The sequence below is a fragment of the Gigantopelta aegis genome, chromosome 3 (assembly GCF_016097555.1).
Source record: "Gigantopelta aegis isolate Gae_Host chromosome 3, Gae_host_genome, whole genome shotgun sequence".
Lineage (NCBI taxonomy): Eukaryota > Metazoa > Mollusca > Gastropoda > Neomphalida > Peltospiridae > Gigantopelta > Gigantopelta aegis.
The window spans coordinates 59,857,017-59,874,015 of NC_054701.1; the positions used below are offsets into that span (position 1 = coordinate 59,857,017).

Consider the following 16,999-nt stretch of genomic DNA (forward strand, 5'->3'; position numbering starts at 1 on the left):
CCCCCACCACGGGCTTTGCACCTGTGGCGCTCGCGGTGTGGGGCTTCGCCAGACACCTCGACCCCCCCCCCCCCCACCAAATTTTCGGCGCACACCCCTGACCCTGTACCTACCAGCCTTATGCCCGATGACTTAACCACGCCACCGAGACTGATACTTATAATCAGTGTAAGGGTAGGTTAATGGGCAGCAACTCTTATCATTTTAAAGGTAATTGGCCCTCAAAAATCTTTGTGTTAAAATTACCAAATATTTTATAGCCAACATAAAATGATTAATAAATCAATGTACTCTAGTAGTCATTACACAAGAACAAACGTTTTAACTTTGCTACATATAAAACATGCACCTTAAAATACATGTATGCTGTAGGACATGTTTTATTTAACGACGCACTCAACACATTGTATGTACGGTTATATGGCATCGGACATATGGTTAAGGACCACACAGATATTGAGAAAGGAAACCCGCTGTCGCCACTTCATTGGCTACTCTTTTCAATTAGCAGCAAGGGATCTTTTATATGCACCATCCCACAGACAGGATAGCACATACCACGGCCTTTGATATGCCAGTCGTGGTGCACTGGATGGAACGAGAAATAGCCCAATGGGCTCACCAACGGGAATCGATCCTAGACCGACTGCGCATCAAGCGAGCACTGTACCACTGGCCTACATCCTGCCCTGTATGCTATAAGACTTACAACTGAAACCAATCATTGGCTTTGTACAATATACCGGCCTCGGTGGCGTCATGGTATGCCATCGGTCTACAGGCTGGTAGGTACTGGGTTCGGATCCCAGTCGAGGCATGGTATTTTTAATCCAGATACCGACTCCAAACCCTGAGTGAGTGCTCCGCAAGGCTCAATGGGTAGGTGTAAACCACTTGAACTGACCAGTGATCCATAACTGGTTCAACAAAGGCCATGGTTTGTGCTATCCTTCCTGTGGGCAGCGCAAATAAAAGATCCCTTGCTGCTAATCGGAAGAGTAGCCCATATAGTGGCGACAGCGGGTTTCCTTTCAAAATCTGTGTGGTCCTTAACCATATGTCTGACGCCATATAACCGTAAATAAAATGTGTTGAGTGCGTCGTTAAATAAAACATTTCTTTCTTTGTACAATACTTATAGATGTGCTACCAGATTTTGTGAGCAACTGAAACAAGTCACCGACTAGGTACATATGTATGTTATCCACTTCAAGACTGAATTTCTGAACCCACCATAATGGATTATGTATATATTTATAATTAAGACCCTGCAAATAACAATTCACAGCCAATGACTTGGTACTTATTTATTTCTGTGTTTTCATCAGTAAAAGATCCCTTGCTACTAATGGAAAAGGCCGGTAGAGGGTTTTCTCTACTCAAAATTACCAATTGTTTGTTATCCACTAGCCAATGATTAATAAATCAATGTGCTCATGTGGTGTTGTTAAACAAAACAAAACTTAGGTTTTCAACAGCACTAAAGTTGGTATAGTCACTTTACATCTTCCCATTAAAGGCATACTGTCACAGATTTAAGGACCTTATTTCTCTAAAAATGGATAATAAATAAAAAATTACATTAATTGTTGGAAACCAAATCTAGCTATTGCATCACTGTAACTGAACCATGATGGAGTGAAATCAATGTCAACCCTCTTGGCAATTTTAGTTTTTGAATTATTGACCATTGCCATAATTCAGTTATTTTTTCAAACTATCATTAATAAATGGAGTATGGTGTTTATGAAGATGGTTGAATAAAGTACATTTAGGGACAAATCAAATTATTTTTGTTCAGGTAATACTTTGTTAGATCATTAAATAGGTGAGTGGTCTGTGACAATATGCCTTTAAGCTGTTAAAAACTTGCTTTCAGTTGGAGCCAGTTGAGAAACATAAACCTGGTTTCTATTTCTTAGTGACTATGCCACCGAGGTTGTATTGACATGGTATACAAAGGTGTGCTATAAGACCTTGTCAATAAATAACTGAACCCACAGACAGGGTGATAGTACCAGGCAGACTATTCTAGAATATACAGGAATATTGAAACAAAACAAAAATAAGAAACATAAGGAAAATGTTAATGTTTATTTACACATGGTAAAGAATTATAACACTAATAAATAGGACTTCAGATACATCTTCAAACTTGGAATTAATACAATACATACTTTAAAAAATTCACAAAATGTAGAAAATATGCTTAACAATAAAACCTCTATACAGAGTTGATAAGCTGTTCAAATGTGATGGTTAACTAAATATACCGTATGATGCTCATTATACATATTGGTAATTTAGTACACAGGTGTATATTCCACTTGAGATGATTCAAACAAATTATGCAAATGCCTGGTATCCTATACTTTTATTACAAGTATTTGTAATCTAGAACTGATGCTAAATTATGTCATATACTTGGCACATTACAATAATTTAATGACTTCCATTGAGTATTCAAACATCCAAATTTTATTAAAGTACTGAATTATGTGAATAGACATTTTAAAATTTTCTCATCCAAATTATGCCCTCAATACTTAATATAATTATATAAGTAACTTGCACAACCAATACTTCATTACAGTTAATAAGTTCTCATAACTACTGTGTGTATATATCTAACAAATTTATCTAATCATCTTTTAAATTTATTATTCTACCAGTACATGTACAGTAAAGTACACTTACAACGAACATGCTTAGAACAAACTACTGCATAGAAGAAACTGATCATAAAGTCCCATTTTATCTCCCTATACATTTATAACCAACTTGTACAAATGTGTACAACGAACCACTGCTATAACAAACTAGCTATCATAGTCCCTTCCGGTTCGTTATTAGAGTACTTTACTGTATCATTATTACTGTTTTATTAATTTGTGAACTGTTTAGGTCATCAATGCAAATTATGACTAAATGAGACTATAGATAAACAAAATGAAATAAACGTATAGTAGGCTAAACTGGTCTAAGAGATATCATGAAATGAAATAAGATTACGAGCCTAATCAATCGACATGTCACACAGACATACTTGGTCCTATGTTATACAAGATAAATATACATTCTTACATACTCATGGTGATTAAGTTCAGATTAACACTGCAATGTTGACATTATTAACACATAAAAAACGTTTCACTGCAGCCATTGGAGCATACAGTGTGAGTCATAACAAAGCTCATAGAAATATATTTTTGAAGACCTTGTCATAAAAAAAACTTGAGGGGAGTGGTTAAATGCTCACCCAACTTAGATTATATGGAGCCATTTAAGACATTTCCATATAGAGTACAGGGCCCTGTTCAACGAAGTGATCTTAGTTCTAAGATCAACTTAAGTGCATAGGGTAGCTATGAGCCTATGGTAATCATACTTTTATTGTCTACAACACACAGCTGAAGGAGCAAATATGAATGAAATCAAACAAATCTGCAAAGAATCTTAGCACTTAACACACAATCCAATCCAAAATTGTTTCAAATCAGATTTTCTGATTAATTTGTGGGAATGCTAGTAAAGTATGTAACCAATGATGGATTCGAATTCTGAAAGGTATTGCTGTTTTCATGGTCCAAAGATAACAAAAGTTGCATAAAATAACACAGTTATTTTTATCCAATTTGTGCTTGCAAATATTATTATACATGTATCTTTATATGCAATATTAACTAATGTGCTGCAATATGAAGTGTGAATAACTATATTCAAATCTCAAACAATTTTTCAAATAAGCAAGTGGTTAATGACTGATTTTATTCAAACTGTATGATAGCATCTGCCATACTGTTTAATGTAGGGATAAGCCTTAGTTTCATGGCCACCAATTAATATGTTTGATGGAAATCTATATTGATACGGTAAATAGTGAATTCTTGTACAGTGTTTGAGAGCAAGATCTGTCCAGTTAAAGGTGGCGAGATGCAAGCAAACTAGTGTAACTGGCACATATTCAAACAAAAATATTTTGCAATCAATTTGACAAAATAAATGAATATTCAATGTGACAAAATACAATCAAACTCCTCTAAACCAGACACCCTTGGGACCAAGTAAAAAATCTGGTTTTAAGAGGTATCCGGTTTACAGAGGTCCTCTTCTGCACAGATATTTAAAAAGGGACCATGACAAATGTCCAGTTTTGAGAGGTTTCATTATACACGCATATATATTCAAAATTGTATCTGTACAATACAGACAAAGTGAAATTAATTCAAAAGGCATGACATGACATACACATCTCTCCACTCTACTATGCAATAAAACACAAGACCACAATATACTGGTACCCACTTACATTGATTTATCAAAATAGTTATAGATTATAACGAAACGGATTAAAATCATTAAAAATAACTTTGTCCCATTTCTTTCTTATTAAAGGATGTGCAGAATACATATGGTAAATACTAAATTAAAACGGTTAATAGCCATTAATGATAACCAACATTTACTTGAATTCTTGAAATGTTTTACACCAGTATCCATGGTATTAAAAAACAAACAAATTTAGCTAAATAATTTCTTGAAAAATTTAGTTTACTTGCCAAATAACTACATGAAATGGTGAACTTTCTAATCTCACAATGCACAAATAACATGACTAGAATAACATGTAAATCATAAATACACTCAAGTTATGTACACTCACAATAAAAATATTTCAATTAATGTCAGGTTTTTAACTCCGACTAAAAACCAGCAATGCATTAATACTGATAATGAAATCATTCTTGGTTTGTTTATTTTTTAAAATAATAATAAAACACCAAAAAACAAATTCTGAAAACTCAAATTACAAGGAGTGTATTTTCACATTACAAGTATTTTATTTAATCATTCATACTTGGTCATTGCACATTTTTAAAGCATATGAAATACTAGTAACCCTTTCCATCACATTATACATTATGTATACTTTCTTAGGTTAATAACTGAGGGGAAAAGTTAAAACATTAAATTAATAATCCATTACATTCAATTTTTTATAGTCATGACAGTCATGAAGTCCATCTCCATTCTTAAAATAACATGCTGAGAATTAACTCCACTAAATAATGTTCTTTGGCAATAACAAAACACATTTAACAAGACAACAGGGTCCAATTTCACAAAACATCGTAAGCCTAGTTTTGCACGTAAACATAAATCTATGGCTAAAACACAATTCTTATTACTAGTACAACAATTTAGTTTTAAGTTCACATATTTCATTTTCTTTTGTCATTAAAATGCTCCATCTTCCGTAATGATGTGAAATAGATGCCAAACAAGTTTAAACGTATACCCGGTATAACTGCTAGTCGCAGACGTAAACTTACGATGTTTAGTGAATTTGGCCTCAGAACATTACAAACTGTTTTTACTAGAATATACATGTATATATAACAAACTTCAACACTAAAAGTGTTCAACAATAAATGTATCTGTGGCCACTGAGAACAAAAGAAATAAGTGTGATGAGAGATGAATAAGATAGAGAGAGAAACACAAGGATGAAGATATCATCTTCGATAGTCAGAAATCTGTGATCCTCTTTAATTAATAGGATCCAGCTGAGTACGTAAAGGTAATATGCTGAAATCACATCATTATTGTCTATAAATGGTTAGCACTAATGATTTATGAGACAAATGGTTCTTAGATGATAGTACAATGAGAAACCTGAAATACTGCCAATATGATGAGTAGTTTAAATGCAAATAATAAAATGAATATCAAAAGGTTAATATTATGTCAGTCCTGTTGTTATATACACACAGACAACCAAGTTTTATAAACGCCATATTTTAAGAAATCAGTTCACCAAATTGATTATAAATATGCCATATTCCAGAAATCAGTTACATATAGTGCAATATTTTTCACTACCAACTGATATTCACTTGAATTACTACACATCCTGTGACAATGTTGGTGCATTTTATGCAAATACTCCATCAACATGGTTTACTAATTATGAAATGAATTGCACTTTTGAAGGCAGTAACTGGCTTCATTCTTCACAAGGTATGGTCATCTTCTTTCCAGCACTAATGGTTCTCTATAGCAACAGTAATAGTGTCGGTGAATTGATTGTACCTCCACCGGATCATGGTCCTGATGGGATGGGTAAACATCAGACTGTCTTGTCCCTGATTTTGATTGTGTCGTGTTGTATTTTCACCTGATGTCACAATACGTCTTGTTGTCATACTATATATATTTAACTACATGTCATAATACAGCCCTGCCAATTAACCAGCAATCAACAATGCCGTGGAGATTGCCGCAGAGGTTTACATTTTCTCTGACATTTATTTTGCCATGGATCTTTCAATTTTTATGTAATTTTGTTTAACAACAAAACTGCTGTGGAGACTATTTTCCACAGCATATTTTTTCTGCAGCCATTTTTTTTAATTGTCAGGGTTGTAATATATTTATTTGACTGCACAGATAATATGTTTGTTGCTGTACAGGATAATTTGATGGTTTGCATAAAGACTTTGTGACCACTTCCTCATGGCAAGATAAACCTCTTGTTGTCCACACAAACTTTGATGATGATAGAATCATCCCTGATGTAGTCTCTGGTCTTCAGAACATCATGCGACACAAACTTTGGGTAACCGAATCCCAGGGACTCAATGTCTTTGCAGGGTTTCTGAAAATGCTTCCATGTTGGGTCAGGCACAAAGCTTTCCGTGATGTTTGCTCGAACATCGGGATCACTGCACTGGTCATACACCGTGAAGGAAACGGGCAGCATGAACGGCCAATCCAGGATATTGTCATATTCTCCTGGCAACAGTTTGATATACGCCGACAAAAACTTCCCTTCACCCTGCCCATTTCCATTGAGGAACACTGACAGAGCTGCTTTGTAGCCAAACCGCGACGTGTAAAATGGCTGGCTGATTAGTTCCTTCATGTTGTTTTTGTAGCAGGCTTCTATGTACTTGGCCTTGTAGTTGGAGATCTTCCAGATGAAGGTCCCGTCGGTGACGTGCGTGACAGCGTGGACGGCTGTGCACAGCTGAGAGATCTGGTTCTGCTGCTTCTTGACTAGGTTACACATGAACTGGAGGTGTGCCTTGGTCGACTCCTCCAAGTGACGGTCCATGTTGAAACGTGGGCTCTGCAAAGGATTAAACTGAAATGAGCTTGAGGATTAGCATGGGATGATGAAGCATATGGAAGCAGGTGGAGAAAACATGCATGGTAATGAAGCAAATGATTTCAATGGATTATTTAAAATTGATGGTACAGCTAATAACTGAAAAAGCAATGTTATAAGTGTGGATAATGTTAGCTGGGAATGGTGATGAAATAATAAAGCAATAAATAAAGGTTGGTACCCGTATAGACATTCAAGAAATGGAAAACAAACATGCAGGGTATGAACACAAATGAATTAAAAAAAAGAAGAGTAATGACAAATTAAAAACATTGAGTGTACAGGAATTTTAGCAAGGGCAGGGTCTAGACTGTGGCAAGAGAAGTTTATAGTGGGGGGTAGAGTACTGCTCCCTCAGGGAAAATATATTTTAAAAATACGAAAATTGGCTTGAGTAAGGAGGGGTTTTAACCCCTGAAACCCTCTCCCTGCACATATTAAAAAAACAAAAATATATAGAGATGGATAACAACATTAAAATAAAGAATATGAGAAGGATGAACTTGTAAGCATGTAAAGTATTGAGAGGGACTGCAATACCACACCACAGGGAGCTAGTGTTTAAACAGCACCGTGAAGGTATTAATATAAAGAATATGAGAAGGATGAACTTGTAAGCATGTAAAGTATTGAGAGGGACTGCAATACCACACCACAGGGAGCTAGTGTTTAAACAGCACCGTGAAGGTATTAAAATAAAGAATATGAGAAGGATGAACTTGTAAGCATGTGAAGTAATGAGAGGGACTGCAATACCACACCACAGGGAGCTAGTGTTTAAACAGCACCGTGAAGGTGCAATACCATTAATATAAAGATTATATAAAGATGAGAAGGATGAACTTGTAAGCATGTAAAGTAATGAGAGGGACTGCAATACCACACCACAGGGAGCTAGTGTTTAAACAGCACCGTGAAGGTATTAATATAAAGAATATGAGAAGGATGAACTTGTAAGCATGTAAAGTATTGAGAGGGACTGCAATACCACACCACAGGGAGCTAGTGTTTAAACAGCACCGTGAAGGTATTAATATAAAGAATATGAGAAGGATGAACTTGTAAGCATGTAAAGTATTGAGAGGGACTGCAATACCACACCACAGGGAGCTAGTGTTTAAACAGCACCGTGAAGGTATTAATATAAAGAATATGAGAAGGATGAACTTGTAAGCATGTAAAGTATTGAGAGGGACTGCAATACCACACCACAGGGAGCTAGTGTTTAAACAGCACCGTGAAGGTATTAAAATAAAGAATATGAGAAGGATGAACTTGTAAGCATGTAAAGTATTGAGAGGGACTGCAATACCACACCACAGGGAGCTAGTGTTTAAACAGCACCGTGAAGGTATTAATATAAAGAATATGAGAAGGATGAACTTGTAAGCATGTAAAGTATTGAGAGGGACTGCAATACCACACCACAGGGAGCTAGTGTTTAAACAGCACCGTGAAGGTATTAATATAAAGAATATGAGAAGGATGAACTTGTAAGCATGTAAAGTATGAGAGGGACTGTAAACAGCAAAAGTACTGCAATACCACACCACAGGGAGCTAGTGTTTAAACAGCACCGTGAAGGTATTAATATAAAGAATATGAGAAGGATGAACTTGTAAGCATGTGAAGTAATGACAGGGACTGCAATACCACACCACAGGGAGCTAGTGTTTAAACAGCACCGTGAAGGTATTAAAATAAAGAATATGAGAAGGATGAACTTGTAAGCATGTAAAGTATTGAGAGGGACTGCAATACCACACCAGGGAGCTAGTGTTTAAACAGCACCGTGAAGGTATTAATATAAAGAATATGAGAAGGATGAACTTGTAAGCATGTAAAGTATTGAGAGGGACTGCAATACCACACCACAGGGAGCTAGTGTTTAAACAGCACCGTGAAGGTATTAATATAAAGCGGTATTGTAACACACCTTGTATTTACAGCCGGCTTCTTTGAAAGGACAAGACACAGTGGCAGACGGACATATTTCCTGAACATGGATGTTCATTTCTTCTCGAGGTATCTTTGTCGGGTCACATCGATTTGGACAGGCAACCGGGAATCTTGGACATTGGTACTGGTGAGTCTGTAAGTGAAAACATTCAGATAATTGATTAATATGTCTTCTGGACAATGGATAGTTTACTAAAAGGAACTATATTCTCTAGTGATCCTAAGATTTTCACTTTATGCAGGGCTAGTAAATACCTACTATAACTAGCCCAACAGCTAGTGGAAAAAAACAACCTTTTCAAATGCTGCAGTTACATATTTTGTAAATATGAATATCCTGCCCCCTCTTTCCACCCCAATGCAAGGATTTTTAAGCTCTATCTCCCTCTGTAGGTGACATATATCTGATTATTACTATTAGTAAAACTGTATATTTAAAGTGGGGCTAGTGAATTTTTAATCATGGCTAGTACATTTTTAAAATTACTGATCCTATGGCTAGTGGATTTTTATAAAATTCTAGAAGACCTGCTTTATGTGTTAATAATTTTATCATATAATTTTACATTTGTACACAAATGTTTTGAAATAGATAAAGATAACAGTGTATAGACATATTTAAAATAAAATTGTAACATTGTTCATTTTAGATGGTTGTTTTATTAGATAATCATGAAGGATAAAAATATAAAAATTTGACTGAAAAGAAATGAATAAGAATGAAATAGGTATTGACATTTTTGTTTTCATTTGACAAACTTTATCATGTACCACTATTTGAGAAATAAATACCAAATTGAACATATTTCCTGAAAGTTCTTACAAGGTGAATTATAAAATACCATTAACCAAGTTCTACAAAGTGAATAACTTGACCTTTAGTAAATGTTTTCCAGAGAAGAAAGATCAATAAGTTTCTCTGTACAATATGCTTTCTAACTGGAATCGTGGAACAGAAAGTATAGAGTTTCAAAGACTATAAACGTGGTCTCCTGCCCAGTGTATTACCTGCAGAGTCTCCTGGACAAACTCTCTACTACAGTAGTTACAGCTGACCGTTCTCTTGTGGCACTCATTCTTCATGTGGTTTGACAAATACCTTCTTTCCAGTTTCGCCCCACACTTGTTTTCACACCACACGACCTCCTTCGGGCAGTTGCCATAGTGTGTCTAAAATGTAACAGCATTTTCTGTAAGTTCTATAGTTGTTACAATGTATTATTCCTACCAGAGCCATTTAGTATAACTATTCATTCAGTTGAAATTGAAATAACTGGCTGTTAACATACTGGTACATATTTTGTATCTCAAGTTTAAAAAAAAAAAAGAAGAAGTATATTACAAAGAAAGATAATTTGTTTATTCACATACATACATACATACATACATACATACATACATGTATTCAAAGTACTTATGGATATGTTTATAAATATAAAAATCTTAATACAACTGCAAATTCTTAAGAGCAAACTGGCTCAGTACTATTTAAAAACAAGATAACATTTTTATAAATCACAGGGCACAATATTTCACGAGAACCGCCGTTCTGTTCACGTGTCGGTTATGCAAAACTAAATTTACGCGAACCGCAAATTGGTTATGTCATGACCTGTAAATGTTCAGAAATTAAAACTTGCAAACTTCACGATTACAGGAAGTTTATTCACGCAGACATACTACTAGTATTCCGACAAATGTTTTAGGCTGAATTTTAGATACTTGATGCCAGTAGACAACGTTATATTGCAACAGTTGTAACTTGCAACCAGTCTAAACTTTTTAAAAAGTTTTAAAGAAATGTGCTCGGACCTCTAGGGACGCCTAAATTATCTGCTGCTATTTTATCTCTAAAGGAATATATGTAGACATAATATTGGATTGCCTATAATTTTACATATGTTAAAAACAGTTTTAATGTAAACAGGAATCCAAAAGTGTCACAAAAATTGAAAAATACTAACATCGCATAACGAGCTTTAAAAAACAAACATTTGGAACGTCACTGTAGTATAGAAGTACCATCGATAATTTGAAATTAGCGTAACCAGCGCAAAACGAAAAAAGGAATCCCTTCAAATAATTATGTATCTATTTCAAAGACGTAGTGCACATTACACACAGTACCGTACGCATGTGAGTAATGCAAAAACATAATCCGGAAATAGGTCGAGGCTTATGTAATTGTTCTATAAAATATCCTCTTAAAATTGACTCGAAAAAAGATAGAAAAAATGCCTTCGAAAAGGTTCAGAATGCATCTACAGCAGTTCTGAGTTTTAAAAATGTTCACAGGAGGAGACCTCCCGAATCCCCCGGCTCGGGCACACCTTTGGCGTGCGAAATGCCAAAAAAATGTCTGGTTATGCCCCTGTATTTTGTTTCAGTACTGGGGCTGATATTCAGTTCTTTTATAATATTGTTAACTTTAGCAAGCATTAAAGACATATTGTTTTGGTAAAATGTTTTCTTTTGTATTTATTTTAACTTTATGTTTGAGCTAAAAACTATGTATTTAAAATATAATTTCAACGTAATTTTGAGGTAACCAATCAGGTAACCCACAGGTTACGCAAATATAATTCACGTAACCGAACAATTGGTTACCTAGGTAAAAAACATGTGAACCGACTTCCGGTTACCTCAGATTTCGAAATATTGTCCCCTGAATCATGTACTAAACTACACTGAAAACATATGCTTGAACTTAATTTTATACATTACAAATGAAATGTAATGAGCTAGACATCTGAAAACAAGGATCACATTCCATAAACCCATGTTTATAAAACATAAATTTCATGTATTTACAGCCCAGTTTGAATTTTTTCTGAAGTCTGGTTTCAGGAACTGCAATGGTTCAGTAATGATTATAACTAAGCAACTCACATTATCAAAATATTCTGCATTGAATTCCTGGGTGCAAAATTCACACTTGGTTTTCCTCTTAGAACAAGTATATTCCAGATGGTCTTCCAAAGAAAGTGGGGACAACTTAGCAGAGCACCGATTTGGACATGGCACAGCATCATAGCGACAGATATCCATGTGTGCCTGCAAGAAACACAGATTAATTATTAAACTGAAAACAAAATTTCTACTTGTTGTGGCTACAAATGAAGCTTTTCACCTAGAACACATGGATTCTATAATCAATATATAACCACGTTAATTTCACTACCACAAACTTACCTAAAGAGTTCAATAATATTTGTAAAAATTTACTTCATGTTTGACACAGTACTCCTACCCTAAACATTCCAGTACTGTCATGGTGGTTAACATAATAATAACCTCTTTGCAGAGTACCAAACAACTTACTAGACCAATTTCAATAATAACAAACTGGCATGTAATTAAATGACAATTTCTATTTCGGTCCACAACTGAGATCACAAACGAAATATATTTTGTTCAGAGGTAAGTAATTACGAACCTCAAAAACTACATATCAGAAACGCCAGATCAAAATAGAGTACTACTCCTAGCATGACACAAAATGTCATCTGAATGACAAGAGCATGCAAGCAAGCATGGACAAAATGGGCATGCCTGAATAATTCAGTTGTGATCAATGGCTAAACTCCCACAGGACATGCCCCAGTGTATGTGAAGAATACAGCACTGAATACCCTGCAGTCATTGATGCATGGGAGGTGTCTCATCAGAACAACAGATGGACAAATTCAGGCAGAAAGATGACTAACAGTCATGAACAATACAATGTAACCAAGGGAATACTTTTAGACATTACCAAGGCTGATTATATGAAGACATTTTTCTAACAAAAATTTAGGCAGAAAGAAAGTTATGAATCATACAACGTAACCAAGGGAATACTTTTAGACATTACAAACGCTTATTATATGAAGTAATTTTTGTAACAAAAATTTAGGGAAAAAGCAAACAGTTATTAATGATACAACGTAACCAAGGAAATACTTTTAGACATTACCAAGGCTTATTATATGAAGACATTTTTCTAACACAAATTTAGATTATATATTGTTTACAATGTAAACAAGAATTTATGTACTATTTCACCATGACACAGTATTCTTACTTTAGACATGTTTCCAATCTTGCTTCCAAATGTTCCTTTTAGTTTAGTCAGCACATATTCCAACAAACTTGAATAGCATACAATAACAAACCATAGCTCTTCACACAGCAGTGTATTATGTTCATCTACATTGAGTTAAAGTCCACCAATAGATTTCCTTGACTGACACATGCAGTCACAATATATTTGTATTTATAGTATTGTGCACACTCCGAGTCTCCAACAATGGTATACATTCATCACTGTCAGCTTCTATGACCTTATGTATTCAAGTTGCTGAAAGAATTTCATTTATTTATTCACAATTTTGTTTTTAAATCTTAGGAATGCATTAATTGTGCAATATGAAAACAACAAACACATTTAATCTTTTTGTTCCAACAAATTTGAACCATGTTTAAAGTTTGGGACTTTTTGTTTTGCCTCTGAATACTAGACACAGATTTTATTAAAAAAGTTTAAAATATTTATGCTTTAGATAAAGACAGGCAGACAGTGAATGCAGCAGACAGTGAATGCATAAACTCCTGAATGTAAGAAAAAGTAAAGCACAGCACACCGACTGTGTGCGTATTTTGAGAGAACTGGCAGGTTTTCAAAGTGTCAGATGATTGCCTCTTTTCCATGTATATTTGCCACAAACATGACAGCTGCGGCTTAGTGTGTTGCACACATGTTCTATTTGAACAGTCCCCACAGAATGTCTACAACGCTGACGACATGGACCGGCAAACAAAAAGCCATGCAGATTATGTTAGTCCTTGCATTTTCTACCTGGCTTTGACAGTCACCCAAGTCAATCTGCCCAGGTATTTCGATAAATACCGTCGTTTTCTTAAAGGTCTGATCAAAAGTTTTTCGCAGGTGAATCATCACCTGTCAAGCACCTGTAACTTAGACAGGTTAATGAGGACAGTTACACTAAGTTATACTAAGTGATGGGATATTAGACTAATCAGCATATTACACTAAGCGAAGAGACATTATGCTAATCAGCTTTTATTTCTGACACTAATATTGTAGCAATGATCTGCACATGCCTGAGTACATGTCTGCGATGTGTGACTAACTTCTCAATATTAATTTTGGATCCTTTAATATCAATCCTGATCTTTCAGTTGAAAACAGTATTAACAGTGCTTATTGTCTGAAAATTTATGGCGAGTAATAAACTGCTATCCTGAAATTACATAGGAGAGCAATATCTCAGTGTCAAATTCACAGTAATTTTTAATAAAATAAATGAGTGATCCAGCATGTGATGAGGAGAGCAATTGCTCATGTCATGGGATCAATCCCCATCAGTGGGCCCATTGGGCTATTTCTCATTCCAGCCAATGCATCACGACTGGTATATGAAAGGCCATGGTATGGGTTATCCTGTGTGTGGGATGGTACATTTAAAAGATCTTTTACTACTAATGGAAAATGTTAGGTTTCCTCTCTAAGACTATATATTGAAATTACCAAATGTTTGACATCCAATAGCCAATGATTAATAAATCAATGTGCTCTAATTGTGTTGTTAAATAAACTAAACCTTTCTCTTATTTTTGCTCATGTCATAACATAAGGACTGTATTAAAATTATCTTGTCCATGTATAAAAAATATGTAGTAACACTGTAATGATTGAATATTCGAATGGTAAAAATCAATAAGAAAAACATGTGTCACAAATACAGAACTCAGCCAAACAACACCTGTCAAGTCTACAGGAGCAGCAATGCTGGGAATGCGGAGAACAATAACCACAGAATACTACAGTGCTATCATGCTAACAATCAGAATATTACACAGGGACACGTATACTTATTGGTGACAAAGCACGTATATCAACAATTGTGTGTGTGTGTATATAATGAAATTTTTATTGCCAATAGGATTACTTTTTGTACCCTGCAATAATACAGTTATTTGTCAGCTCATTGTTAATGCCATCTGATGGGAGGTCCACTCAGTTACCACTGGGTTACTTTTTGTTCAATCTGGTGGTCCAACACATCAAAATATATGGTATGTGCTGTTCTGTCTGCATTAAAATGTATATAAAAATTCCATGTTGTTAAATGATAATATGAGTAGCCTACAGCAGGATTCTTCTACAATGGGGAGGGCTGGATGATATAACCTAGTGGTAAAGTGCTCTTCTACAACGGGGAGGGCTGGATGATATAACCTAGTGGTAGAGTGCTCTTCTACAACGGGGAGGGGTGGATGATATAACCTAGTGGTAAGGTGTTCATCTACAACGGGGAGGGCTGGATGATATAACCTAGTGGTAAGGTGCTCTTCTACAACGGGGAGGGCTGGATGATATAACCTAGTGGTAAGGTGCTCTTCTACAACGGGGAGGGGTGGATGATATAACTTAGTGGTAGAGTGCTCTTCTACAACGGGGAGGGCTGGATGATATAACCTAGTGGTAGAGTGCTCTTCTACAACGGGGAGGGCTGGATGATATAACCTAGTGGTAGAGTGCTCTTCTACAACGGGGAGGGCTGGATGATATAACCTAGTGGTACAGTGCTCTTCTACAACGGGGAGGGCTGGATGATATAACCTAGTGGTACAGTGCTCTTCTACAACGGGGAGGGCTGGATGATATAACCTAGTGGTAGAGTGCTCTTCTACAACGGGGAGGGCTGGATGATATAACCTAGTGGTAGAGTGCTCTTCTACAACGGGGAGGGCTGGATGATATAACCTAGTGGTAAGGTGCTCTTCTACAACGGGGAGGGCTGGATGATATAACCTAGTGGTAAGGTGCTCTTCTACAACGGGGAGGGCTGGATGATATAACCTAGTGGTAAAGTGCTCTTCTACAACGGGGAGGGCTGGATGATATAACCTAGTGGTAAAGTGCTCTTCTACAACGGGGAGGGGTGGATGATATAACCTAGTGGTAAAGTGCTCTTCTACAACGGGGAGGGGTGGATGATATAACCTAGTGGTAAGGTGCTCTTCTACAACGGGGAGGGCTGGATGATATAACCTAGTGGTAAGTGCTCTTCTACAACGGGGAGGGCTGGATGATATAACCTAGTGGTAAGGTGCTCTTCTACAACGGGGAGGGCTGGATGATATAACCTAGTGGTAAGGTGCTCTTCTACAACGGGGAGGGCTGGATGATATAACCTAGTGGTAAAGTGCTCTTCTACAACGGGGAGGGCTGGATGATATAACCTAGTGGTAAGGTGCTCTTCTACAACGGGGAGGGCTGGATGATATAACCTAGTGGTAAGGTGCTCTTCTACAACGGGGAGGGCTGGATGATATAACCTAGTGGTAAGGTGCTCTTCTACAACGGGGAGGGCTGGATGATATAACCTAGTGGTAAAGTGCTCTTCTACAACGGGGAGGGCTGGATGATATAACCTAGTGGTAACAACGGTGCTCTTCTACAACGGGGAGGGCTGGATGATATAACCTAGTGGTAAGGTGCTCTTCTACAACGGGGAGGGCTGGATGATATAACCTAGTGGTAGAGTGCTCTTCTACAACGGGGAGGGCTGGATGATATAACCTAGTGGTAAGGTGCTCTTCTACAACGGGGAGGGCTGGATGATATAACCTAGTGGTAAAGTGCTCTTCTACAACGGGGAGGGGTGGATGATATAACCTAGTGGTAAGGTGCTCTTCTACAACGGGGAGGGCTGGATGATATAACCTAGTGGTAAAGTGCTCTTCTACAACGGGGAGGAGATATAACCGTGGATGATATAACCTAGGTGGATGATATAACCTAGTGGTAAGGTGCTCTTCTACAACGGGGAGGGCTGGATGATATAACCTAGTGGTAAGGTG

General features: G+C 36.4%; 1 protein-coding gene across 4 annotated transcripts in view; it reads right to left on the bottom strand.

Annotated features, from left to right (window-relative positions):
- Positions 1-2,079: 2,079 nt before the first annotated feature.
- LOC121368340 (TNF receptor-associated factor 4-like) overlaps positions 2,080-16,999 on the bottom strand; it is a 78,157-nt gene continuing 63,237 nt past the window's right edge. For 2 of the 4 annotated variants that reach the window (XM_041493029.1, XM_041493031.1), the window contains exons 4-7: positions 12,020-12,184; positions 10,139-10,300; positions 9,108-9,263; positions 2,080-7,147 (exon numbers count right to left, since the gene is read on the bottom strand). In XM_041493029.1, the coding sequence (XP_041348963.1) occupies positions 6,515-7,147; positions 9,108-9,263; positions 10,139-10,300; positions 12,020-12,184 (1,116 nt within the window). In that variant the 3' untranslated portion in view covers positions 2,080-6,514. Of the gene's footprint in view, positions 7,148-9,107; positions 9,264-10,138; positions 10,301-12,019; positions 12,185-13,193; positions 13,532-16,999 lie in introns of those variants that run through there. The other 2 variants (XM_041493032.1, XM_041493030.1) reach the window with 2 other exon arrangements.